The sequence below is a fragment of the Platalea leucorodia genome (assembly GCF_965183815.1).
Source record: "Platalea leucorodia genome assembly, contig: HAP1_HAP1_SCAFFOLD_271, whole genome shotgun sequence".
NCBI classification, from domain to species: domain Eukaryota; kingdom Metazoa; phylum Chordata; class Aves; order Pelecaniformes; family Threskiornithidae; genus Platalea; species Platalea leucorodia.
Window position 1 is genome coordinate 44,104 of NW_028121301.1, and position 27,186 is coordinate 71,289.

The window sequence follows — 27,186 nt, forward strand, 5'->3', positions numbered from 1 at the left end:
GGGGCCTGCGATGGGGCAAGCAAGTTCCTAAAAACTGTGGGGCATGTGTCAGGGACCTTCCCGAGTCCCTACAGCCGGAGTGTCCAAAAGGGATGTCTCTCCTACATGGCTGCAAGGATCCCTTTCGTCCCTTCCCACAAGGAGCTCACCTGGCAGAAGTCTTCTTCCCCACGTCTTGCTGCCTTGGGCCTGGCCCCTGGCTTGGCAGCACGGGGAAGGAAAACGTCTCTCGCCTCTGCAGCAGCTTGTCAGGACGCCCCTCTGTACCTGGGAAAGGAGGAAGCTCTTCAGAGCAGCCCCGTGGAGAGTGCCTTTTAACCGGGCTGTGGTCACCCCGCGTGGGGCAGGGCCCCACCTGCACAGCAGGGACCCGTTCCCGTACCTCTTCTGGTCCCACGCTTTTCTGCAGCCTTCTTGTGCCAGGTGGAGAAAGCCTTGGCCACCCTTCTGCTGATCACCAGGAACTTAAACCTGGAAAGCAAATGATGACACAGGCTTGAGAAGGGTGACCCCCTACCCTCTGCAGCTTCCCAGCACTAATCCTCCTGACTGCCGTGCCAGGCATGGCATCCCTTTTCCTCTGGGGCCATGCACGGGTTTTATTGGCAGTCTCCCCCCAACACCAGAAAATACAGCTTCAACTCCTCTCCTTGTGCAGTTGGTTCTCTCTGATGGGAATGACGGCAGGCCGGGCGTGAGAAACAGAATCACGACGCCTGGTCACTCCAGGAGAACACGCATGGAGCCCAAACTCAGCATTAGTTAACCAGAAACCAGTCAGGATTGATCCCTGACGCAACGCTGAGTGTCGAGTCCCAACAACGTGCACTGCTCAGCAGGAGCTGGGAAGCCGCCCGCTCGGTCGGTCGAGGGCTGCAGAGGAAACGCACTCACCTCGGGAACGCGCGGGCAGGAGCAGCCTGCATCCCCTGAGCGGCGGTCGCTCCACTGGAGACAGCTGCCCCTGGCATCCACAGCCTCTGCAAAGTGACACAGCTGTCAGAAGGTTTCCAAGGCGGTTTTCCCTTGGCTCCCAAAGGACGCAGACCTGTCTCCTGCTCCAAAAGAAAGCCATTTCTCCAAACCCCTCTTCCAAATCCTCCTCCAGGAACTTTAGCCCTTGCTCTGCTCTCCAGAAGCTGCACAGCAAACACTGAGACTGCACAACAGTGCTGCTGGGCTTTTTGTAGGGCAAGGACCCAGAAACTCACAAGAAACTTGCTTTGCTAACGGAGAAGTCCGTGGGGGTGAGCATGGGGTGAGCATGGGGAAGGGCGTTTCACTGGCCTGCCACGTCCAGGCTGGCCAACGGCGACTGGGTTGCTCACCCTTCCACAGGCTTCCCAAAGACATTGAGCAACTCAAAACCTGAGCAACTCACACTGTGAAGCAGCGCAATCCGGCTGGCCTTGCTCTCCAGCCCTGTGACGCAGTCGTAATAAAACCGCATGCACAGGACATCGTCTTTGCAGGACAGAACGCCAATGTCCTTGAAGGCGAAGGAGAGGCGCTGCCTGTTCCTCAGCTGGAACGAGTACAAGAGTATGGTCTCTTGCACACAGCCCTCCACCACGTGCCGCGGGAAGGAGGTGGCTCACGACAGCCACCTGTAGTCCAGCGGCTTGATCTTGACATCGCCTGTAAGGAGGAGCACCATCGTCACTGCCACAGCAGGCCAAACAGCCATGTAAGATGCATAACAAAACGCCACAGAAAACAGCTCTTGGGGGGTGGTTTGTTTTGGGGGAGCTCAAGCCGTCCCCTGACCTTTGGAGGCAATTCTCAACTTCTCCCAGCCCTTTCAAAGAGCAGAGAGCACACACCCCACCCCCAGACACGGAGGGGCAGAGGGGAGGGTGGCCGCTGCCTTCTCACCGGGGATAACGACTGTGGGGAACGCAAATTCCTGCAGCCGTAACAAATCAATGTCCAGCTGGAAGACGGGTCTTCGAACCACATACACCTCTTCTTTGCCCTGGAAGCGCTCATGCACCATAGCAAAGGTCCCAAGTCCTGTGACCAGGACACCCTGCCAGGAAAAAGACAAAAAGGCTGATGAATGAGGACTTGAGAGAGGGGAAAAGTGAAGGCTTTGGAAAAGGCCCATGATCTCCATGTGTTTTCTTCCCCTCCTCAAAAAATTTGCTAACATCCCTTGGCCAGAGAAGATGCCAGGCATTCCCAGCACAGGGAATACCACAAGGATTATCCTTGGCACAGACCCAGCATAATCCCCCGTCTCTCTGCTTGTCCTCTCCACTCTGGCCACAGGGAAGAGTGAAGCCCTATCGTGTGCCCAATGCTTTCTCAGACTAGACCTGGACTTGGTTTCTCTCCGGGTTGACCAAGCAGCAGCTCTGGGCACACGGGGTTGTCTCGGTGTGCTGCCACGATGCTCAGGGAGGGATCGCTCCCCAAGGCCCAGGCTCCCCAGGGCAAAGGAGGACCAAGACGCCAGCCCACCTTGTCCAGCTTCAGCTGTCCCAGGATGTACGCAGACACAGCATCCCAGATAGCCACAACCTCTGGAAAGCAAGGGAAGGAGGCGTCAGGCTCCGGGCCAGCCAGCTCACAGCCTCTCGGCAAGCTCCTCACCCAGGGGGTGACAGATGCAGGTGTCCACCAACAGCCCCGACAAACACTGCCATGGCTGCGGAGCTGGGCTGTGCCCCAATTTCAGACTGCCAGCCTTACCCTGCTCCCGGGGCAGGGCTGGAGCAGAAATGGGCATGTGGGAAGGGCTGAGGACCAGGGCTGTGACCATCTAACCCCCAGCAAGGGATGGCGCCCCAGAGCCCAGGACGTCATCTGCCAGCCTGGTGGCACAAGAGGACCCCATGGGAAGGAAGAGAGGTTCTCCCAAAGGAGACTAGTTCAAGGCAAAGGGCTGATTTACAGCAGAGGCATTTCCAGCTGGCTCGTGAGAGCTCTGTGCGAGCTGAAGGACACCCCAGCCTCCAGGATGCAGGACCCCTTTTCATCCCAGAGCCAGAACCCCAAGAGGTACCAGCTCCCAGGGGAAGCTGGCCCTGAACAGCCCCCCTAGCAAGGGGACTGAGCCATTCCCATGGGAGCCTGGGGGCTCAGGGCAGCCGGGCGTCCTGCTTGCCACATTGTCCCCCGAGCCCGGTGGGACCCTCAGGCAGGGCTCTCGCGGCAGCCCCCAGCCCTGTCCAGCCACCCCCACAGCCCAGCACCTGCAGCTTTTGACAGTGGACAGCCCCGGTGCGACCCCTCGCGAAGGAGCTCCCAAAAGCCTTACCCTCGGTGGAGAGATGCAGGAGCGTGGGGAACAAGCTGCTCAGCTCCAAGCTGACGGCCACGCTGCAGCAGCCCTCCATTGCGCTTGCTGCTTGCCCTCAGCTCAGGGAAAGGGATGCTCTTGGCAGCTCCTTGCCCAAAACTCCTCGCCAACGTGCCCCTGCTCTGCCTGTCAGCAAGGGTCCTGCCTGTCAGCGAGGGTCCCCCAGCGCAGCCCCGCCGCCTCCCGACCCCGCTCCTGGCTGTGGAGCAGCTCCGAAGGACAGCAGTGGGGAGCCCCAGAGCAGTGCCCAGCAGCACCCAGGCCTCGCTGGGAAGTGCCACGGGCAGTGCCACAGCACTGGGGAGACCTCCCTGTCATGTGGGGCATCCCCCTGTGACATCAGCCCGCATCATCTGAAGGTGCATTATGACGCCAGCAGGGAGACGGCACAGCTGGGTACAGAGGAGAGAGATTTCCCCTCTTGTCCTGGGAAACACTCATCCCCTTTCTCGCCGGTCCTTTCCCAAAAACCCATCTGTCCCCTGCACCAACGTCTCTGCTACGGGGAGCTCGTCTGGGCAGGTGGGGTTTGGGGGCTGGCTGCGGTTGGGCAGTTACAAGGGATGGGAGCGAAGGCCTGTGGGATGCAACAGCCCCTCCAGCGGGCCCAAACACCCCTCTCTGCTGCGTGTCGCTTGCGTGGCAGGAGCAGGATGGGCTTTGCTGCACTGGTTTTGGCTGGGATGGAGTTAATTTTCTCCAGAGCAGCCCCTATGGTGCCGTGTGTTGGACTGGTGACCAAAACAGTCCTGAGAACACACCGATGTTTTAGCTGTCGCTGACCAGTGCCTGCACAGCATCAAGGCCTTCTCTGTTTCTCACGCTGACCCACCAGCAATGAGGCTGGGGGTGGGCAAGAAGCTGGGAGGGGACACAGCCGGGACAGCTGACCCCAACAGCCAATGGGATGTCCCACACCATGTGACATCGTGCTTAGCAATAAAAGTTGGGGAAAGAATGAGCAAGGCGTGGGGGGGATGTATGGTCAAGGATACGGCATTTGTCTTTCCAAGTTACTGTTGTGCTGATGAAGCCCTGAACATAATGAGCAGCGCAAGGTTCAGTTGCCCTAACTTTTGGCATCTGCTGTCGTTTCAATTGGCCAGAGGAATTGCCCAACAACCTCCGAGAAGGTGCCCCCAGATGCTGCCCTGTCTCTCAGAGCTGCTCCAGCAGAGCTTGCAGTTACCTGCACATATCCTGGACCACCTCCAGTACCTCCTGTGTCCCCAGGGGTTTGTGTCTGAGCAGCTCACTGCTGCCCTCCATCTCCAGTCATTAGCAGCAGAGCTGAGACAAGGAGCTCACATGCAGGTGGCCATTTGGTGCACCCCTCAGCTGAGGCAAGAGGAATCCCACCTCCTTGGAGGGATTTGTGGGTTTCTGGTGTGCATGGGAGGGAGCCAAGTCCCTTTCTGGCCCCAGCACTAAAACCAGAGGAGGAGGTGCCTCCACTGACTCAGCTGAATCCCTTCCCTCCGCAGGGGTAAAGGAGATCCCTCCCTGGCATTGTCTGGGTGTCCTATGTAATGATGGGACAAGGAAAGGCAATTCTCATGGCCAGTTTTTCTCCTGAGAGGAGAAATGGCACTGCTGGAAAGAAATCTCTCTCCCCAGCTGAGGAAGGGAACATCAGTGACTCCTTCGGCCTGTTTCACAGCAGGTTCCCCTGGAGCCCCAGGACACCTGGAGGGAGCCCAGAGGGGCAGAGAAAGTGCTGCCTTGGGCTGGGCCTGTGCTGCTGAGCTGGGCTGGGCTCCTGGGACAGAGGGAGCTCCTGGCAACTGGGCAGCGCCGCAGAGAGACAGCTCTGCCCAGGAGCAGCTCCTCTGCAAAGCACAGCAGGGCTGAGGGCACAGCCTGCAGGCACCAAAGGGAGAGGAGCAAGGCAGAGAGAGGTTAAAGGCAGTGTGGAGGAGGAGGACACTGAGAGCGGACTGGGGGAGAAATGTTGCAGCCACAGAAGGAGTTGAAACGGGCAGATGCAAGCAGAATGAGGAAGAAAGGGACCAAGGAAACAATTCCAAGAGAATGAGGGAACTTGAGAAGGCGGCCAGCCCAGCGACCAAGAAAACCACTAAGAAATCAAGACCATGGACGAGAATTAAGTGATTGGGCTTGGGGATCGGGTGATGGGTGGTACGTTCCGGAAAATCTGTCTGTAAGGGTGTAACTGGGGTCTGCGACCTGCAGTAGGGGTCCCTCCTTGGAGGCACCCAGCTCGAGCTGCTCTGCACAGCGGATAAATAAACCCCTGATTTACTCAGCGGATTGGTGACTCGACTTCTGCGAGCAGGAACCCAGGGCCGAGCCCTCTTGAGGTGGCACCCACATAATTCCTACCATGGTCTAGGTGGTGGCTGTGTAATTCCTGACACAAGAAGCCAGGTGCCTGCCTCTGCCCTGTCACGTACTCAGGCACATGTGACATCACAAGAAGCTGCAGGAGCCAGGTGCACGCTCCTGCCCTAAGAGCTACAGAGCCACCAGGGACATCACAAGCACCTGCACAAGATGGGCACCTGCTCCTGCCATAACTGAGCCACCAGTGACATGAGAACCAAGTGCACAAGCCAGCTGCGTGCTCCTGGCCTATCAGCTACTCAGCCATCACTGACAACAGAAGCAGCTGCAGAAGCCAGGGGCTTTCTCCTGCCCTGTCAGCTACTTGGGAATTTGACATCACCAGCAGCAGCACAAAGCAGGGGCCTGCTCCTGCTCTAAAACCTGCTCAGCTACAAGGGACATCACCAGCAGCTGCACAAGCCAGGGGCCTGCTCCTGCCCTAAGAGCTACAGAGCCACCAGGACATGACGAGCTCCCGATAAGCCAGGTGTCCCTGCATACCCAGTCAGGTACTTAGCTACCAGTGACATCAGAAGCAGCTGGAAAAGCCAGGCCTAGAAGCAGCTGGAAAAGCCAGGACCTCCTCCTGCCCCATCAGTTTTTGAGAACTGCAGGAATCTTCAGCACGGGCTGTGAAAGTAGAAGGGAAATTGACTGATGCCTAAAGGCAATCATCTCATGACCCTAGAAACAGCAGTACCAAGCTGAGACCCTTGGAGCTCTCCTGGACCACAGCGGGCTGCACCAGAATCTCCCTCTGAGTGGGACGCCTCTCAGAGCAGCCAACTCGAGCTGATCTCTGGCGCTCCTTGCTCCTCGAGATTTGACCCTCGCCCGTTGAGACAGTCATTTAAAGTGAGTATTTCGCTAAACCCGGGGCAATTTTTATTGGTACCTTTACCTGTGCTGATAATGAGTACTTAGGCCTATTGTGCGTGTGTGATATAAATATTGGAGTAAACCTCATTTAATCACTTGGTAGATGCCAGATTAATTCATGATTAGTTATTGCTAAAATTTGTGATTCTCTCCTTGCTGCAAACAAACCTTAAACTGTTGCTAAACATATAGAATCCTCCTTTTCCTCCTTGCATTTTCTTCAAACTCAACTTTCTCTTTCTTTCTCTTTATATATATATATATTCCATTCGTTTAATAAGTAATAGAGTGAACCTTGCCACTGCACTCTATTAACTCCCACTTTTATAGATTTCTATTAAAATCAGTATTCGCAAATATCTTTGACGGTGGTTTTTTAAGTGGCTTAACCACTCATCCGTGACACACCTGCACAACAGGAGCGTCCGCACTGCCGACACCTTGGCTTTTTCACCTCCATCTCCATCTCCCCTCTCCCCGGGCTCTCCTCTCTCCCAGGCACCTTCCTCACCCACTCCACCACCTCCCAACACCTCTGTCTGTCTCTGTGTTCAGGTGGCAGATGTCACCTTGGAAGCATTGTCCCAGCCACGTCACCTGCATCTCCTTCTCCCTCTGCTCTCATCCTCACTGTCCCAGCTGTCTGATGTGCTTTTGGACCTCATGGGCCCTGCCTCCCTTCTGCTGGTCAATCCTCTTCCTGCAAGAGAAGTGACCATCAGTTGGTGTCCCCTCTGTCGCATCTTACCTGCATCTCTCTGACCTGGACAGCTGCTGGGAGCTGTCACCATCAGCCCCGGCTCTGCTCGAAGCCTCTCCTGGCACAGGTGCAGCTCTGGCTGTGCTTGGTGCGGGCCGTGCTTCCTGAGGGAGAACAGCAACCCTCACAGTTACTCCTGGGCAGCGTCCTGCTGGGAAGAGCTGATTGCAAGGCAGGCTGGCAGCAGACCCTGAGGCTGTGACTGACGGCACTGCTGAGAAGGGAGAACCATCACTCACCACGCACCCACCCGTCAGGCCTTTTGCCACAGCGACTGAGCACGTCTACATGGACACCTCTGCCTGACAGGAGGTCACCGGCCTGAAAATACATCTTACATTGCCTTGGCTCTACAGTAAGCAAGAATAGTGATCATGATAGTGATAGGAACAAGTTTAAGAGAAAGCAGGAGAGCGGAAGAAGCAGAAAATGTGCTAGGTTTCACCCACCTCTAATTTCAGAGGAAGTTTCAGGCGTGGGTTTTTGTGTTGGGCTTTTTTTGTCTTTTAAATCACTGCACAGCACAAGTGAAAACCACACGCCTGTGTTTTAAGGAGAGCTGTAAACCACAAGAGCAAAACTATCCGGTCTATGTAATGACACTTCTTTCTAGGATACATTGGTCATTTTTTTTCACATTTCAGTGTAGAGCTTTAAGGTACAATCACTGAATTCTGATACAGAAATAGGAAAACATCGTCTGTAAATCTTTAAAAGAACGCTACATTGAAAGAAAATGGTTCATACAAACTGTAAATGACATGTTTCTTCTCTCAAAGGTTATAATGCTTTGGAGTATCTTTGCCATCTTCATCTTCTCTCTCTTCACTTTCTTCTGATGACATTATAACCACCGTACCTCAACGTAACACTGAACTGTTCAAGCACTCCTGAAAATTATATGAAATCCAGAATGCCTTACTGTCCTGGCTTTGGCCAGGAGAGTTACACTTCTTCACAGTAGTTTGCATGGGGCTGTGTGTTGGAATTGTGCTGAAAATAGCATTGATAACACACCGATGTTTTACTTACTGCTGAGCGGTGCTGACACAGCGTCAAGGCCTCTTCTGCCCCGTCAGCGAGCAGGGTGGAGGTGCGCAGTGAGTTGGGAGGGGACACAGCTGGGACAGCTGACCCCAGCTGACCCAAGGGCTGTTCCATACCATATGACGTCGCGCTCAGCAATAAAACTGGGGGGGAGGGTGGCAGGGGGCCACTGCTCAGGTACTGGCTGACCATCGGTCGGTCGGTGGTGAGCAATTGTTTTCATTTGCATCGCTTGTTTTTCTTGGGCTTTATTTTCCTCTCTGTTGCTTTTTTTCCTTTTCCTTACAATTTTTTAAAAAAAAATTTCTTTTCAATTATTAAACTGGTTTTATCTCAAGCCACGTGTTTCTTTCACACTTTTACCCTTCTGATTCTCAACCCCATCCCACTGGGTTTTGTCATTACCATCATGTTAATGACACACTAGATCCTGCCAAACCTACGGCCTGCAAAACCTGAAGACCAACTTATGCAAGACACGTTCCAGAAACTACAATCAGCACAGAGAAGCACACGCATCTACCTTGTTCTGTCCTTGCCAAAACTGCTGGGTGACCTGTCATCAGCCTTGGTGACTGACAGCAGGCAAGACTCTCTCATCTGGCGTAGCTCAGATGCCGCTCCTAGGAAAACAGCTATTTCAGAAAGTCATGCCTTGGTATTTTGGGGAAGTGTTTCAAGGAAATGTTTTTAATACTCTAGAATGGTAAGACTAAGCATGGTAATCTCACTCCGAGTTCAAGCTCTGCCACAGGTTACCTTTTTTATTTTTTCCCTCTCTTTTCACCAAAGGGTGGCACTTCTTTTGGAATACAAGACGAGTTACATGGGCTCTACGGGCAGCCCATGGAAAACTGAGAAATGACTCTGTGATCACTTCCATCCCCATTCCCTGGCACTCCAACACTCCTTTCACACTCCTCTCCTTGCCAGCACCCAGGCCTTACACAGTCTCCGCAACATGTACGAGACACTGACTTCGCCCAGATATTGCCCAAATCATCATCTCTTACTTGAGATCTGATCAGCTCAACAACTGCCACAGCCTCTTCTGTCCTTACGTGCAGTCTTGCCCCATTCTCACCCACTCAGAAAGCTCCTACAAGGATCATCTCACTCACTGCCTTAATCACAACTGACAGGCTCCTTAACACCCTGAAGTTCTCTTCAGGTCTCTTCTCCCAAGTACCAAGTGACAGGACGAGAGGAAACGGTCTCAGGCTGCACCAGGGGAAGTTTAGGTTGGATATTAGGAAAAACTTCTTCACTGAAAGGGTAGTCAGGCACTGGCACAGGCTGCTCAGAGAAGTGGTTGAGTCGCCATCCCTGGAGGGATTTAAAAGACGGGTAGACGTGGTGCTCGAGGACATGGTTTAGGGGTGGACTTGGCAGTGCTGGGTTAACGGTTGGACTCGATGATCTTAAGGGACTTTTCCAACCTTAATGATTCTATGATCCTATGATTCTTTCCCTCACTTCACACAGACAGTTAATGTGGCCTTTCATGACTTAGCCTCCTGAATCTGAATTTGAATTCTCTCAGTGCCAGGAGGCACACAAGGCGCAAACATCGTTCTTCCACTTCGATCGGTCCGCGGCTGCGTGCTCTGGAGTCAAGGGCCACAGCGCAGTCTTCCGTCGGTTTCCCCCTCAGGACACGACCGATCCAGCTCCATCTCCTCCTCCTCACCTCGTTACCAATTTTCTCCATCCCTGCTATTTCTGATGCTCGTCGTTTCTGCAACTTTTTTTTTTTTTTTTTTTTTTCCCGGGAGGAGGTAGTTGGCCTCCTGCCCAACCCCCATGACTTGGAGGGCCAGTGGTTTTTCTGTCAGGGTGGCCTTCCCTTAGGCTGCGTTGGTTCGCGGCACCTTCTTCAATTTTATCCGGTGCGCCCTCCAGAGAGGGATCCCCTCTCCACCACCCAGGGGACGCGCCTGCTAGCCGTGCAGCCCCAGCCGAAGGAGACTTAGCCTCCTCCCTCCTGTTATTTCCCACCGAGTGCCACGACGACAGCTCCTAATTACATGTCCTGAGAGCAGCTTCCACTGACTCTCACCTGCTACACACCAACAGCAACAGCGCTGTCTCCTCCCATGCCCGTCTCCATGCTTGGGAGGAGCTGTTCGCACACCCCTGCAGCCGGCCTTGCTGCCTGACAATCCTTCCTGTGCTGCTCAAGGCCATGAAAACTGTCACGCTACGGCTGTACCCGCATCACTGTTCCTCTTTCTGACTGACACTGCCCATGTCTGTGTATTCCCACCTGCCCACAGCCATCGCTTGTTTCCAATCTTGTCGACATTTTAGAAAAGCACACTTTTTTTTTTTTTTTTTTAAACCTGCTTTGACCTCACTACAGTACAGGCTCAGAGTCCAGGACTATGGCTGGTAAAGTTTGTAGCAATACAGAATTGTGTAGGGATTAAAAATAGCCAGTAGTTCAGCTCATTTCAGTTGTTTAAGACAAGGCTTTTGGCTAGAACACAGTCCAAAAAATTGAAAACCAGAACTAACCTACACTCCCTCCTTGACTGGCACCTCTTTCTTCATCACTTCTTTGCATTTCTTTAGTTCCTGGGGAGCACATATCAAGATTTCCCTGTTTAAAAGAAACAAGAAAGATCAGTCACAAACACGCAGAAAACCTGCCATTCACATACACGGTGCCCACACAGGAGCATTATCAAGGCCCTGCCTATACGCAAAAGATTAAATCCATGCACCGGGGAGGAGAGAGGAGATGCAGCGCTCTGGCACCCACGATGAGTAACAAGAATTTCTGCTCTGAACTGGGGCTTAGTCAAAGTGCAAGTACAGCACTGATCCAGACACGAAACCGAGCGTATCGCTTCATCCCAGGTGCCACATGCACTGTGCCTTCTTCCATCGCCTCCTGCCAATGAATTGTTTTCCAGGCTCTTCCATCTCATCGCAGCTTAGATACCGGCACTCTGGCTCAGGGCTGACTGGGGGAACTTCTCAGTGCCTTCACTTTGCTTCGGGCTTGGTACAAGCACGAGGCTTCATCCCTTTGCCTTGGCCCCCAGCAGAAGGTGGGAGAGTGGCAGGTTTGCAAGTGGTCTGATGGAACGGAGCTCGGACACCTACCAGAGATTAAAAGCCAACCACAGAAAAAGCCCAGAGAAACCGCGTTACAGAGTAGCAGAAAGAAACCTCAGGGCTGATCCCTGTTTAACACACGGGGTTTGGAATTTGGGAGACTGGAGCTCCCAACAGACTCGGCTCTTGGAATGGAAACATCCTTTAGCTTTTGATCCTGACAGAAATGTTACAGACTGCCCCCATCTCTACTTTGCAGTTGCCTGAAGCGTTTGCTTGTCCATGCCCAGTTCTCTTCCACGCGTACAAGGTATGTTTAATCTGCAAAACAGTCAGTACGCCAGTCCGGGATGCCATGCAGAGGGACCTGGACAGGCTGGAGAGGTGGGCCTGTGGGAACCTCATGAGGTTCAACAAGGCCAAGTGCAGGGTCCTGCACCTGGGTCGGGGCAATCCCCGGTATCAGTACAGGCTGGGGGATGAAGGGATTGAGTGCAGCCCTGCCGAGAAGGACGTGGGGGTACTGATAGACAAAAAGCTGGACATGAGCCAGCAATGTGCTCTCACAGCCCAGAAAGCCAACCGTACCCTGGGCTGCATCAAAAGCAGCGTGGCCAGCAGGGGGGGGGAGGGGATTCTGCCCCTCTGCTCTGCTCTGGGGAGACCTCACCTGGAGCACTGCATCCAGCTCTGGGGTCCTCAGCACAGGAAGGACATGGACCTGTTGGAGAGGGTTCATAGGAGGCCCCAAAAATGATCAGAGGGCTGGAACACCTCTGCTATGAGGAAAGGCTGAGAGAGCTGGGGTTGTTCAGCCTGGAGAAGAGAAGGCTGCAGGGAGACCTTACTGCAGCCTTTCAATACTTCAAGGGGGCCTATAAGAAAGATGGGGGACAGACTTTTTAACAAGGCCACTAGCAATAGGACAAGGGGTAATGGTTTTAAACTAAGAGAGGGGAGATTCAGACTAGATATAAGGAAGAAATTTTTTACAATGAGGGTACTGAAACACTGTAAGGGGTTGCCCAGAGAGGTGGTAGCTGCCCCATCCTTGGAAACATTCGAGGCCAGGCTGGATGGGGCCCTGGGCAACCTGATCTGGTTGAAGATGTCCCTGCCCATTGCAGGGGTATTGGACTAGATGACCTTTAAAGGTCCCTTCCATCCCAAAGCATTCTATGATTCTACGACAAACAAGCAGCCAAATGCCTCCTCTCTCAAAGACATGAAAACTGCTGTGAAAGGCAACACAGGTACCATGACAAGCCTTCTGCTCTGGGCTAGGTTTTAAAAAGCAAGGTCTCCTGAACCTCTGTTTCCCAGCTGCCGCCAACAGCTGGAGAAAGGCTCTGGTTTTGATCAGCTGGATGATCAATGCTGACTACCAAAATCCAGTACAAGACGTTACACCTCAGGCTTCAGATGTTGAGCCCAACCCAAACAACTGAATAACCTCCCTCCTGCCATTGGGCTGACTGCAGTATTGCACATCCCCTGGCTTCTCCAGCTCTTCCCCAGCAGTCTCCTCCCGGCCACTCTGCTATAGGCTGCCATATGGCCTCAGGGAACCATATTCTGGAATCACACTGGCATCTCCCATCAATGAGGATGCAGAGATGCTCTCCCAGCACACTGGGCTCCTCTCACCTCTTCTGCTCTCTCTGCATTGTCCTTTCCTCATCTCCAGGCACTGGTTTTGACCTTCAGCCCCATCTCCACTCCTTGCAAAATTCCCCTGTTTCAAGGGAATCAACAAGATGACCACGTCCTCCTGATCCCTGTCTCTCATGGGAACTTTGGTCTGGTAACCAATGCAGAACATGGCAGCGTGATCAGAAAAACATCAAGGCTTGCCCCAGAGTAGGTGGGATGAGATTTGCTGGTGTTCTGCAGGGAAGCACAGCACACAGAAAACCTGGCGAGGTTTACGCATTAACAATTTTACTGGGCTTTACTGGGCATTCACTGCCTTCTGCAGACCTCTCGACTGTTAACATGCCAAACTTCCCAGCCCCCTGGGTTTTGAGAAGGCTTATTTTGGCTTGGACTAGACTATCAGTTAACACTGCACTGCTGAACCCTCGTAGACCTGAGCGTCCTCCTCACAGCTCCGTACCGCTGTGCCCTGTGGGAAGTGAGGCTCAGGGTGAGCTGTGCTGCACACATATGTGCTGCAAGGCAGCGCAGTGAGAACATAGATACGAGACTGGTGGGGGAAAGGTCGAGTATCGACACTGGGAAATGTGATGCCAGTTCAGTCTCTGCAGCAGGATCTGGGCAGCCACAGAATTAAGCAACAACTCTCTTTGGAGACCATGAGGCAACGGGTACCACAACCTGCTCTAGATGACATCCCACTTCTCACATCCTTGCCCTCCCTTTCCCCTCCAGCTTTCCCGACTGTGGGAGTCGTCCTCTGAGGGTAAGAGAAGAGAAAGCGCCCCTTGCTGAACCGCCACCATTGCCTCCACTGGAACCACCCTGGGTCTGAACACAAGGACATACAGCAGTGGCAGCAGTTCACTCCCGTTCTGATCCCTACGTACCCCTTTGATGACCTGAAGGAAGTCTGTACCCAGGATCCTTCTTGTGCCCACTCCAGCCTCCTTGAAGAAGTCGACCATCGGCCACTTCTGCTTGAGCAGGAGCTTATGCAGCGCGACAAGATCCTGGGGTGCACAAAGCAGGGGGTGCTGCCCTTCCCCCAGGGCCGTCGGCTCTCTGGTGGTGAGCACTGGAGAAGGTGAGAAAACACCCTGAGAGCACCAATCAAATGGGTCAGCAAAGCAGAGAGCTCTAACGGCACATTTTCACCTGACTGCCTTAAACAAAACAGGCTCGGGATCCCCACTGCTCACTTCACCCTGGAATAGTCCCATTCCTCCTCTGAAAGCTGCTGTGTGCCTGGATGAGGACAGGCACAATCCACACAGAGAGCAACCAGAGCTAAACGCTGCACTTTCCTTGGTCACGTTTCCTTGGAAAAAACATTTTAAAAAACCCCAACAAACCTGTTACTGCAAGAACTGGGAAGAAAAAATCCCTGACAGGTTGACTGGAAGTTCCCGGCTGTGGTAAAACCATCCGCCCTCTCCAGCCCCTTTCCCAACAGCTGGCAGCACAGCTTGGCTGGGGGAAAGGCAGGTATCAGACCCTGGGGCCGAGAGAGGGGCGCAGGCATCTGCCAAGGGAGCTGCATCCAGCCAGGAACATTCCCCGCTTGCTTCTCTGACAACAAAGCCCCGCTGTGTGCTCCCACCAGGAGGGAGAAACAACTTCCATGTCTGGAAATCCCCATTTATCAAAGGCTGTCAGCAGAGACGGGGCTGTCCATGAGCACCAGACCCACACGAAGGCCTGGGGACAGCAAAGGCCCCTGGCCTGTCCCCACCACAGCATGCCTGCTCCAAAGCCTGCAGCCGCCTGGAGAGAGGAGGCCGCTCTGCCTTCCCCTGGCCTGCGGACATCAAACACCGACCCCCCGCTGTCAGGGCTGGGGCTGGCGACCCTCGGGGCAGCAGCAGGGACCGCCCTGACCCCGCTGCTGGGGCTGGCCCTGGGCTGAGCCCTCGGGCCCAGGGCTGGGGACTGGGCCCTGGCGGGGCCCCTGGGCGGTGAGGCCTCCAGGTCCCTCCCCCCAGGCCCATCCGCACTGGCAGATACCTGCTCCTGCTCCTGCTCCTGCTCCTGCAGCTCCCCCGGCCCTGGCCCTGCTCCCCCCGGGCCCCGGCTGCCCCCGGCCCGGCTCTCGCCCCTTTCTCCTCAGGCCCCTGGGCCTCGGCCCCCTCCGGCCCCGCCCCACCCGGCTGTGACTGACAGGCCGCCTCCAGCTCCGCTGATTGGCTCAGCCGTGGCCAATGGCGCGGCTGTTGCCGGGCAGGCTCAGGCAGCCCGGGCCTCTCCTCCCAGAGCCGCCCTGCGCCCGCTGCCCCCGCAGCGCAGCGGCTCCTCAGCCCGCCGGGACACGGGGCCTGCGGAGAGACGGCCTCCAGAAGGGCCATGGCACCGGGAGCTGCTCTCTCAGCAGCACAAGGTGTGTGTGTGCACAGCTCTGCCGTGCCTCGGTCCGCTCGGGGGGTCTGGGCCTGCGCAGGGAGGGAGGGGAGGGCAGGGCAGGGGCCAGGGCAGGAGGGGAGGGGAGCTGGCAGGAGGGAGCTTCCCTGGATTTGCCCCGGATCGGCAAGCCTTTCCCAAAATGCGGCTCTGTCTGTGCTGTGTGACGGGAGCCGCTGGCATGGGCCAGGCCGGCAGCTGGCAGGAGACGGGGCTCTGCCCCCGGTCCCAGCGCCCGTGCTGAGCCCAGCACCCAGGGCCTCCCTCAGGCCTCGCCGTGCCCCGGGCGGTGAGGAGGAGAGACGCCCTGTGCTGGTGTGGGGCCAGGGCATCCTCCTGTGGCCAGAAGGAAGGACGGAGCTCCGTCACTCTCCCCACAGGGCTGACCACTGTCCTTCCCTTCTGTCCCCGGGGCTCCCTGGGGCCGGCAGGACCCGCAGGGCTCCAGGGCCAAGCAAATGCCGGGGCACCAGGGGCTCCTGGGGCTCAGGGCAGCTCTGGGCAGCTCCGAAGCTGAGGTGCGGCTGCCCCTTTGCTTCTGCAGATGCAGTTGTTTGCTACCCGCTTCGTGGTCAAACCTGTTTCTCCTCGTGGCCCGTGGACTGGACAGATGCCACATCCCTGTTAGTCTGGGAGGACGCCAGGGAAACGAGGAAGCCACAGCAAGCGCACAGGTATGAGGACAGTGAACAGGAGCCGTGTCAAGGTTTTTCTGCTGTTTCAGAGCTGAACTCTGACATCTGTGTGCATCCCAGCACCAGAGTCAGGACTTTTCCTCCAAGCTGCACAGCTTTTCACCAGCAAAGTGAGTGGGGCTGAGCTGGCCTTCAGGATAACTCGGCTCCTGTCTTTTTTAATTGCATGCCTACACTTTCCCTTTTCTCCAGTAATTGCTTGCTTTCTCCCCCCCACCCCCCACCCCTTCCCCCTCCCATTTCCATCCTGTTTCAAAGTTAATTATGATTTGACTTTCTGGACAGATCATCGAGTAGGTAGACACAGGATATAAGTGTAGTCTGGTGTATACCTCCAGAGCTGTAGGCTGAGCTATTCAACCTTTAAAGGCTGGATAGAGATGGGCTATGGGTAGAGTTCCCATTTGGCAGTTATTATTTCTTTTGGGGTCCTGTGACAGTGATGGTAAGGTCGTCAGCCTGCAGCTCTGCAGCAGCTCAAACTACCAGTGAAAGAGTTTTGATGGCGGATGCTGTTCTGTGTGTTTCATTTCCAATAATCATTTCATTGAGCTGAATTATTTCGATGCGATTAGGTGATGGGGATCTTCTCACACTGGTCTTCTGTTTCTGGAGCGCGTCCTGACAGCCTTTGTCATCCAGAGCTTTCCCGTCTGTTCCCGAGAGGAGTGATGGCCAGGACGCAGAACGACTCCTGTGAGTAATGGCTTCACCAATAGGCTTGGATTTAGTGGCTCCTCATGGGCAAATGGGTGTAGCAGGTGCTCCAGCCAAGGATTTTGATGTGCTGACACTCTAGAGTGAATTTGGAGGTGCTTCCTCCACCTCCTTCTCCTCCTCCTCTCTTCCTCTTCTCTGTTTTTCTTCTCCTCTTTCCTCCTCCTCCTGCTCCTCCTCCTCCTCTGGTTCTTCGTCATCGTTGTCCACCTCCTCCTCCTTCTCTTGTTCTTCATGTTCTTCCTCCTCCTCCTGCTTTTCTTCCTCCTTTTCCTCCTCATCCTCTTTCTCTTCCTTCTCCTCCTCCTCCTCCTCCTGCTCTTCTTCCCCCTCCTCCTGTTCTTCCTCTGCCTCCTATTCTTTTCCTTTCTTTTCTTCCTCCTCCTGTTCTTCCTCTTCCTCCTCCTGTTCTCGTTTCTTCTCCTCCTCCTCCTTTTCTTTCTCCTCCGTTTTTTCGTCATCCTCATCCTTTTCTTTATTCTCCCCCTCCTCCTTATCCTGTTCTTCCTCCTCTTCCTCCATCTCCCTTACTCTTTCTCGTGTTCTTCCTCCTCTTCTTCCTCATCCTGTTCTTCCTTCTCTTCATCTTCTTCCTCCTCATCCCCCCATTCTTCTCCTGATTCTCTTCCCCTTCTTCCTCCTCCTGCTCTTCTTCCTCCTCCTGTTTTTCCTCCTCCTGTTCATTCTCTTCCTCCATTTCTTCCCCCTCTACCTCCTGTTCTTTCACCTCCTCCCTTTCTCCTTCCTTCTTTTCCTTTTTATGTTCCTCCTCGTACTCCTCCTCTTCCTGCTCTTGTTCTTCCTTTTCTGGTTCTTTCTCATGTTCTTCATCCTGTTCTTCCCACAGTTCTCCCTCCTCCTCCTGTTCTTTTTCTTTCTCCTCCTTTTTGTCTTCATCCAGTTCTTCCTCCACCTCTTCTTCCTCGGTCTCCTTCACTTTCTCCTCCTCATACACCTCTGCATGTTTATCCTCTGCATGTTCATCCTCCTCCTGTTCTTCTTGTTCTTCATAGTCCTTCTCCTTATACCCCTCCTTCTCCTCCTCCTCCTCCAACTCTTCCTCCTCCTATTTCCTTCCGGTGTTCTTCCTCCTCTTCCTGTTGTTCTGTTACTCTGTTTACCCTCCTGTTCTTTATCCTCATCCTCCTGTTCCTTCTGTTCTTCTTCCACCTTCTCCTCTCCTCTTCCTTCTCCTTCTCCTTCTCCTCCTCCTGTTCTTCAACATATTACTCGTCCTCCTTCTCTTCATCTTCTCCTACCTCATATTCCTCTTTTTCTTCCTCCTCCTCCAAATCCTGTTCTTCCTCCTCTTCTTCCTTCGCCTTGTCCTCGTATTCTTCTTAATTTTTGTCCTCTTATTCCTCCTCCTCACTCCTTCTTTTTCTTCCCCTTCATCATCTGTTCCTTCTCCTCCTTTTTTTCGTTCTTCTTCTCCTCCTCTTCCTCATCTTATTCCTGTTCCTTTTCCTATTTCTTCTCCTGTTCTTCATCCACCTCCTCCTCCTCTTCTTCCTCTTGCTCATTTCTCATCTTTCTCCTCCTTGTCCTGTTCCTTTTCATCCTCGTCCTATTTTTTCCTCCTCCTTATCCTCTTCTTCCTTCTTGTGTTTCTCTTTCTCCTCCTCCTTCTCCTACACCTTTCCATCCAACCTCTCCTCATCCATATCCTTTTGTTGGTGCTAATCCTTCTCTTGCACTTTCTCCTTGACAACTGTATAAGATGTAACAAGGCTCAGTGCCCGGTCCTGCAGTTGGGTCATAACAACCCCATGCAACGCTACAGGCTGGGGGAGGAGTGGCTGGAGAGCTGCCCGGCGGAAAAGGACCTGGGGGTGTTGGTCGACAGCCGGCTGAAGATGAGCCGGCAGTGTGCCCAGGTGGCCAAGAAGGCCAGTGGCATCCTGGCTTGTATCAGAATTAGAGTGGCCAGCAGGACTAGGGCAGTGACCGCCCCCCGTACTCAGCACTGGTGAGGCCGCACTTTGAATCCTGTGTTCAGTTTTGGGCCCCTCACTCCAAGAAGGACATTGAGGTGCTAGAGCGTGTCCAAAGAAGGGCAATGAAGCCGGTGAAGGGTCTGGAGCACAAGTCCTGTGAGGAGCGGCTGAGGGAGCTGGGGTTGTTCAGCCTCGAGAAAAGGAGGCTGAGGGGAGACCTTATCGCTCTCCATAACTACCTGAAAGGTGGCTGTAGTGAGGTGGGGGTTGGTCTCCTTTCCCAAGTAGCAAGTGATAGGACAAGAGGAAATGGGCTCAAATTGCACCAGGGGAGCTTTAGGTTGGATATTAGGAAAAATTTCTTCACCGAAAGGGTTGTCAAGCATTGGAACAGGCTGCCCGGGGAAGTGGTTGAGTCCCCATCCCTGGAGGTATTTAAACAATGTGGAGATGTGGCACTTAGGGACATGGTTTAGTGGTGGACTTGGTAGTTTTAGGTTTGTGGTTGGACTCAATGATCTTAAAGGTCTTTTCCAACCTAAATGACTCTGATTCTGAACCCCTCAGCCCCACATGCCGTTCTCCATGGCTTTGGTGAATCCTGTATCAACCTCACCTCATCTGTCTGCCTTCTACAGCTGTATGGTGGAGCCTTGCTCACATGCTGGAGTGCAGGGCAGTCATGGGAGAAAAGCAGGAGGCAGCCACGTGCGTTGCATTTGCTGAGCAGGGTGGAGAGCAGTGGCTTGAAGGGGGGCAGCCTCAGAGCTCGTGAAAGGTGCGGGAGCTTGGTGCTGCCATCCTGGCTTGTGGGGTTAGACCTAAGGCCCAGAGCTGAGTGTGCAGCCTGGTCCCTGGGATGACAGGGCAGGCTCTGTCTGAAAGTGGAATAGCTGCTCTTCTCAGGGCCCTTGAGGCGTCGCATGGCTTCACAGGCACCAGAACTGGGCCCCAAGCAAAATGGACTCAAGGCTGCTTTGGTTTTTGAGAATGGACCTGAAGGTGGTGCCCCATGTCTGCTTAGAGCAGACGGAAGAAGGCCTTAGAGAAGACAACTTGTCTTCTGTGGGTACTCTGCTGTTCCAGCACCAGATTTTGCAGGTGGTTGAGGGGGAAAGATGCGAGAGGTGGCCACACTTCACAGATAATTGAAGGAAGAGCTGGGGTCATTTTGGGGAGAGGAATCTGTCAGGGACAGCAGTACCCAGGAAACCGCATCAGTGATGCCATGGAAGTCCAAGGTGACCTAGCTAACGGCACCTGAAACCCCAACTCTGTTCACAGATGGGGCAAACCTGGGAGCAAGGGGGAAAAAAAATAACTGGGGGTGGGTGCCTTGTTTGGGAGGAGACAAGGGCGGAGAAAGGGAGGAGTGAAGGAAGAGGAGGGGGATGTATAAGCATGGAAAATGGTGAGAAGGGGGGATCAAGGAGCCAGTCACACATTCACATAAGCAAAGTGCTGGTTGGTTTGCTTGTTTGCCTGAGCCCTGCACCTGATCACCACAGTCCGTCCTACCTTCTTTTTGAGAGCGATTCCAAATCCTTTTCTGTGTGGCCCCACTCTGTGTCCCCAGCGTGACGGGGGTGGGTCCAGAGGCCTGGCTGCTAGCAGCGGCAGAAGGGAACACAGGCCACAGGGCCCCAGCAGTTGGAAACAGCGAGTGTCTGGGGCCAGCTGCTGGTGAGAGCGCTGTGGGCGTGTGCAGTTGGCTAGTGAACTTGAAGCTGGACTAGCTCATGAGCAAGAGGAGAGAGGGTCTTTCAGTCATGGGGCTGGCATGTGGTTGCAGCCCACCTGGTTGATCAGCCCCAGCACCCACAGACCTCACAAGAGGGCCAGGCCTGCCAACCACCAGCCACATCTCCACCTCCTGGAGTCATGAAGGACTTGGAGGTGCTTGAGCATGCATACCCTGAGCTGCTTCTGCCTAGGCACGTCCCCTCTGCGCTAACCATGCAAGGTCCTGCCTCTGAAGCTGCCAGGACCATCCATCCCATCCTCCTCTTGCTGTGCTCTTGGCCCCTGGCAAGTGCTGGTGCTGCAGCTGCCAGCTCTGTTCCCACCCAGGGGTGCAGAGTGTGCCTCCAGCTGTGCTGGGATCTCTGGAGACTGGGGCATGCCCTTTGCTTCACCTTGATGATGGTTTGAAAGGAGCTGTTCTGGCTCTGGAGATGATGCTGTCTCATGGTCCCTCCCTGAGCCAGTCCGGGTTTCTGTCAAGAGGCCTCAGCTTGAACGTCCAGCAGAGAGCACAGGGTCCCCTGAGCTGCCCTCCTAGCAGGGCTGGCAATCTCCCCAACGCACAGTTTGCTGCCCCAGTGCTCCATCAGTCAGCGGTGTCACTGAGCCAAAGCTGCAGGGTAGCTCTAAGGCTGAGCTTGGGTAGTTGGGGGCGGGGGGGTCTGGTGGGTTTGGGATAGGGTTCCAGCACGGAGCAATGGAAGGGGATGGAGCAGCAAGAGGCCAGGAGCAGTGGCAGCAGGAGGGCTTAGGAGTGCAGTTTGGTAGGCAGCAGGGCAGGATCCCTGCCCTTCCTGACCTGGCTGTCCCCAGACTCCATGCGCTGTTCAAAAAGCACTTTCTGCAGTTTGATCTCCTTCAGGACTTGCAGACGCTCCAGCCCTGCGCCGCTCTGCAGCAGATCATAGTTCTCGGCTGGGTCTGACTCCAGGCCAAAGAGCAGCGGGGGCAAGTGAGGGGTCAGCGGGGTCAGCCCATGGCAGGGCTGGTCTGGGGTTGGATCACTGTGAAAGGACCCTGCAGCAGAAACCCCCAGGTGGAGCTCAGTTTCTTCTCTTGGAGCTTTGGACAGGCAAACCATAGGGGACTTCACAAACCTGCCCGTGCAGAGAGGAGGCAGCACTAACCTGGTGTGAAGTACCGGGCCCTGTACTTCCCAGAGCAGCCGGAACCAGTAGACTTGTGCAGACGGGGGATTTCTCCTTTCAGGTCCGCTGGAGCTGAATCAGGTGGGCTCTCGCGCCCAGGAGGCTTGTCCTATCCCAGCCCGATGGATGTGGCTGCTGCTGTTGCCGTGTGTGTGTTCAAGAGACTTACGCTGCATTCCAAAGAGCCAGGTACACAAACACGCACGCAGGCTTACACAGTTAATGTGAACGGCAAAGCAGATTCGCATAGAGAGAGCAATGCCTTTACCAGCAGCCATGTGTACGTAACCACCACTTACGTCAACATGACCACAGCCCCGGCCTTTTCTGCCTTTGCAGATGATCAGGATTGGATGTTTGCTAGTGAAACATAAATCCATCTTCACTCCCTGGATTCATAAGCACAGCATGTTCTTAGATTCCTGAAATAACAGTATGGAAATGAAGTCCAGGTAATGTCTGTGGCTGGATGTCAAGCTCCTAAACCTGCCCGATTGTGTTGTTATTGGCCTCGGCCTCTGAACGGGGATTGAGGCGGTGAGAAAATGCCCGTGATGTTGGCATAGCCCTTAGTGCTGGGTGCAGTCCCATCTGTACCAGGATCCAGTCGTAGAAGTGCTGAGTGGAGGTGTAGACCCCAGGCTGTTTTGCTCTCGCACAGCCTTTCCCCCAGCTGGTCACTCCAACAAGCCAGAAGTAGTCGGCGTTGTTGTCTTTGCACACAAGAGGACCACCGCTGTCACCCTGCAGCAGGGCAGAGAGCATTAAGGTGTTGTTGGGTGGCCACTGTCGGCACTATGGCTGGCTCCTTCTCTCTCACAGCAGCTGCCAGAGCTGTGTTCACTGCACAGAACGGCTCTGCTCAGGTGCTGGAGCCTCCAGCACCTTGTCTGGGAGGGGGCTGTGGGCCTGTAAGGCAGGGCTCTCTCATCTCTGCACAGTGATCCTGGATGGGTGGAAGACGGAGGTGCCAGGGTTGGGATCTGGAGCTCTGGGCTGCCAAGAGCACTAGATGGGCTTTTGGGGGAAGGGGAGGTGAGCCCCAACAGCGGTGGGGACCCAGCGGTGGCAGGGTGACTTGCCAGGCAAAGCCCGTGCTGGGGTGCATTTGGGCGGTTGTGTCAGGGCTGCCTGTGCTGCCGGGGGTTGACTTGCAGCACGCCCCTACCTGGCAGGTGTCGATGCCACCCTGCGGGTAGCCAGCACACAAGTTGTAGCTGTGGATGGCCCCTCTGTACCACCGGCTGCTGTTACAGAGGTTGACATCAATGAGGCGGACCTTGGCCTCCTGCAGGACATCCGTTGCTCCTCCAGCTGTGAGCACAGAAAGGAATTAACACCCAGCAGCTCGTTGCCAGTTCTCCTCGCCTGTCTGGGTGAACCCTTTCTGTGGGGCTTGGCTTTGCGTCGTGAGAGGCGTTGTACCGGTGTTTCCCTTCTGCCCTGCTTTGGGGAATGGCTCAGGCCCAACTCTCTGTAGGCAGACGTCCCTGCAGCCTGACTCTGGCTTTCGCCTCTGCTTTCAGGAAACCCAGCCCGTCTCCCCAGTGTGCCAAGCTTGCACTCAGGACACGAGCACTTTTTGGGAACTCACATCTCGCGGTCGTGGAACCCCAGCCACTGACATAGCAGGTTGTCAGCTCTGACACTCTCAGCGAGGCGTCGGGCACGCAGGCAAGCTGTATGTAGTAGCTGCACTGGACAGGCCGGTCCAATTCCAGCAAGGCAATGTCGTTCCTCTCCAAGATATTACTGTAGTGTTCGTGAACCAGGAGCCGCTTAATATGGCGCACTTGGACCTCAGGGCCCAGCTGAGTCAGCTGGGTGGCCCCGACCACCACGCGCCACATGGTGATGTGCCTGGAAGGCAGATGGAGAGAGGGGTCAGAGGGAGCGGAGCCGTGTGCTGCAGCAGCCCAGCAGTTCCCTGCCTTCTCCTTCACAGGGGAGAGAGGGCAGCAGCGCTACGGAGAGTGCGACTGCCCTCGCATGCCTTAGGTGCAAGGGATGTCGAGCTGGAGGCTGCTAGGAAGCAGTGGCACGAGCCCAGCCTTCTCCTGAGCAGTCTCTCAGCTGGGCTCTGGAGTGCCCAGGCACTGGGTGTGCTGCAAGGAAACGGGATGGGAGTAGCACATGGTGCTGCGTCCAGGGCAGCTGCTAGTGTTGTGGGGATATGCTCGTTCCCTGGTCCTCCTTACCTGGCCTTGATGAAGCAGTGGGCTGCTGTGAGGACCCACTGTGGGCTGATGAGGGAGCCTCCGCAGATGTGCCCTGTGCCTAATTCCCAGGGCCCCTGGATGCTGACGATCCAGGGCCAGGCCCCTGGCTGGGCATCTCTGCCCCCCACGACGCGCCACGTGCCGTAGTGAGCAGCCATGGGCCGGAGCCCGCAGGTCCCTCTGCAACCAGAAACTCATTACTGTCCTGCTCGACTGCTCACTGCTGTTGAGGCTGAAGGTCAGCCATCTTCCCTCCCCACAAGGCGTTGCATGGACAGCAGGGCCAGGGAACCCTGTGGGGTGTGCGTCCATCCGCCCCTGTTTCTGCTTGAGCCCCGTAGATGAGTTGTGCCGGCAGCCTGGGTGCTGGCACGGAACTGAGGCTCCCACATGGGGTTCGGGAAGCTGTGACGTGGCCACGGGGGACAAGCGGGCACCTTCCAGTGAAGCCCATAATGGTTGCCCTAGCTCCCTCCCAGAGCCTCGGGCCACTTACCCACAGCTGTCCCATGTGCCGTGCACAGGCCAGCACACGGCCAGCAGGACGAGGAGGGGGAGCAAATTCATCGCTGCCACCAGTGCAGCAGCCAACGTAGCGCCCGCAGTAGTCACATTGCCCGCGGTGGCCTTGTCCCCGGGGCTGATGTCACAGAGTCGCTGGTTCCGGGTGCTGGGCACGGTGGCCTGTCGGGGGAGGGGGGCAACATGGGGGGTTCCAAGCAGGAGGGGAGGCAGAAGCTGGGATCGGACACCCCCCGACAGCCCCCCGCTGAGTGCTCTGCTTGCGGGATGAGGGTGTGCAGGCCCCGTGGCAGGCAGCAGCACCGGGCTCCGAGCGCTGCCTGCTACCAGCTAGCAGGAACAGCCCAAGTGGGGCATCACAGCCTCTTTGGGGAGTTCACTGCCACCCTGCTCTCTGCAGCCGTTTGCCGCCAGCTCCTTCCCAAAAGATATACACCAGAGATGATAGCTCCTACAGGCAGCATGCACATGTTTGGGTGTTGACCCAATCTGGTTACAGCGGCAGCGGGCAAGCAGTGATGTGCAAGGCAAATAAGCCAAGCGTACCCACGCAGTGTCAACCTTCCTGCACAAAGCGCAGTGAAACGCGGATGCAGCACGGCCCACGCTGGCTCTGTCGGCCACAGCAGCACCCGCTGGCAGGCTTCACGTCCTTGCTGTCTATGAGTTATAGCGCTGTTCTGGGCCAACGCTGACAAGGGCACTTGTGGCGCCTGGTATGCGTGGCCACGGACATGCAACTCTAAGCTCTCAACAGAGAAGGGTGCTCCTGCTCTCAGCCCCACGTGCCATTCTCCATGGCTTTGGTAAATCCTCTGTCAGCCTTGGCAGATTGGCATAGAGTACATCTTCTTTCAGCCTCTCAGGATTGGGATGTGATTCTCTTCTGAGCTGGCTGAGAAAGAATGTCATTCATCTGTTAGGTCCAGATGAGTTCTTGAGTATTAGTCCCTTGGGGCTGTATTTTACCAAACAAATAGCTGGGTTCTCTACTGACCTTGCATGCTGTCTTCTAGGCTCTTGCCCCTGTTTTACTAGCAATGGCAAATACAAATTTGATCCATTTAAAGTTTATTCAAGTGATGTCCTTCCAATTCTGTCCTTACCACGCTGCCCATTTCAACCAGCAAGAACCCAAGAGGTGACTGGAGCAGTACCTAGTCAAAAATTGCAGGACATCTTGCTGGAAAAAGTGCATAACCTATTGTGTGGCTTCCCCTGATACAGTCAGTAACTGCCTTTGTCTTGCTAATTCAGCCTGCAGGTTTCCGTGGGACTCCTCTGTGCTCCAGGGTCTAAATATACCTGCTGGCACAAGTGTTCGCCTTCCTCTGCAGACACCGGGATGATGCCCTCCTCTTAGGAATGCCAGGTAGGCATTCGTTATTGCTGTCATGTGGGTTGTGATCTGTCTCCTGCATCCTGTGAGAGCGCATAACGCGTCAGCTTTCTGCTCAGCATCAGCGAGAGAACACATACCCTTAGGAGCACAGTCTCCTGCTGTTCTCTATCAAGTACAGTGTCAGGCACGGGCTTCCTTGCTGACGTTCATGGTAGAAACCATCGCAGCTGTGAATAGGTGTCTGCACCTGCACAAGGGGTCTGGGCTCCCACTGTAGTCTACAGAAGTTTGTTTGTCGTGGTTTAGGGCGTGACTGATCTTATCTAATAAAAGCTTTTCCTCTAGGACGTGTCAAGCCAGCCTTGAACCCCCTGATTGCCCGGACTGTACGGGAAGTCCAAGGCAAAGGGACTTGGTGTTGACAGCCATATTGTAGACAGGACCTCTGTGTAGATGAATCCTGCTCTTAGTGTTCTGTGTGTGAGTGGACGCTGCTCCAAGAGCGTCCTCTGCCTTGCCTTCGTTTGCTGTATTGCACCCGGAGTAGGAAATGATCAGCCCACAGCTCTTAAGACAGGCCCAGTCTGCAGAACAGTAGATCCAGCTTCCTGCAGAGAGGTGGGGAGCGGCTGCCTGGGCAGCGCTCGCGGGCGAGCATTTGGGGTCTGAACTACATCAGCTGTTGTTTCTATGAGAAAAGGTGGATCATCTGGAGCTGTCCTCCTCCTGTGCTGGCATGCGGGCTGTCTGTCTATCAAAACTCTGAGCTGTTACTGCTGTGTCAGCACGTCCTGTAAATACGCAGTAGCTTTGTTCCAAAAGTGAAATAAAGCCTCTGGCCTACTGAGGTTGGGGTAGCGGGACCGAGCTGCCTGTTAAGTAAAAATACATCCCAGTTGAGTCATTGGTACGCTGTGAGCGTGCCCTTGACTCACAGGAATATAGGTAACACGGCAGAAGGGCAGTGGGGAGTTCTGGCACGTTCCAGCTGTCCCAGCATGCTGGCAATGCCGTTGAACACATCCTTTCTAAACTTGACACAAACAGCTAGCGCTGGCCCCAGCGTCTGCATCAACGGCCAGGTCCAGTGGAGCAATCTGGGCACTGCTTCTGGCTCCTAGTGCCTTAAGGATGAGAAAAGGCGACGCAAGCAGCTCTCTAGTTAATGTCTTTGTCCCAGGATCCCCTGCAGGGCCATGTGCTGGAGGTCTGGCAGAGCCTATTTTCAAAATGCCCTGTATATCTCGTTCAGGGGGCTTGCTGCTTCCAGCAGAGGTGACTAATACTACCAGTTCATGAAGGAGAATAAGGCCTGGCTGCCAGGGACTTGGAGTTGGAGAGGGGTTTGAGTTATTGGCTAGACGTGGGGGTTTGTCTGGGGCTTTGTCTTTAAATGCAGCCCTGACGTTAT

The 27,186-nt window shown here is 55.0% G+C and overlaps 1 protein-coding gene across 1 annotated transcript; it reads right to left on the reverse strand.

Annotated features, from left to right (window-relative positions):
* Positions 1 to 1,594: 1,594 nt before the first annotated feature.
* Positions 1,595 to 24,069, reverse strand: LOC309603955 (acrosin-like; the record flags this gene model as incomplete). The annotated part of the gene is made up of 6 exons (XM_082338827.1): positions 1,595 to 1,638; positions 1,876 to 2,029; positions 22,290 to 22,436; positions 22,861 to 23,006; positions 23,287 to 23,552; positions 23,891 to 24,069. 6 exons carry the CDS (start codon positions 24,067 to 24,069, stop codon positions 1,595 to 1,597), a joined length of 936 nt encoding a protein of 311 aa, XP_082194953.1.
* Between the last annotated feature and the right edge of the window lie 3,117 nt (positions 24,070 to 27,186).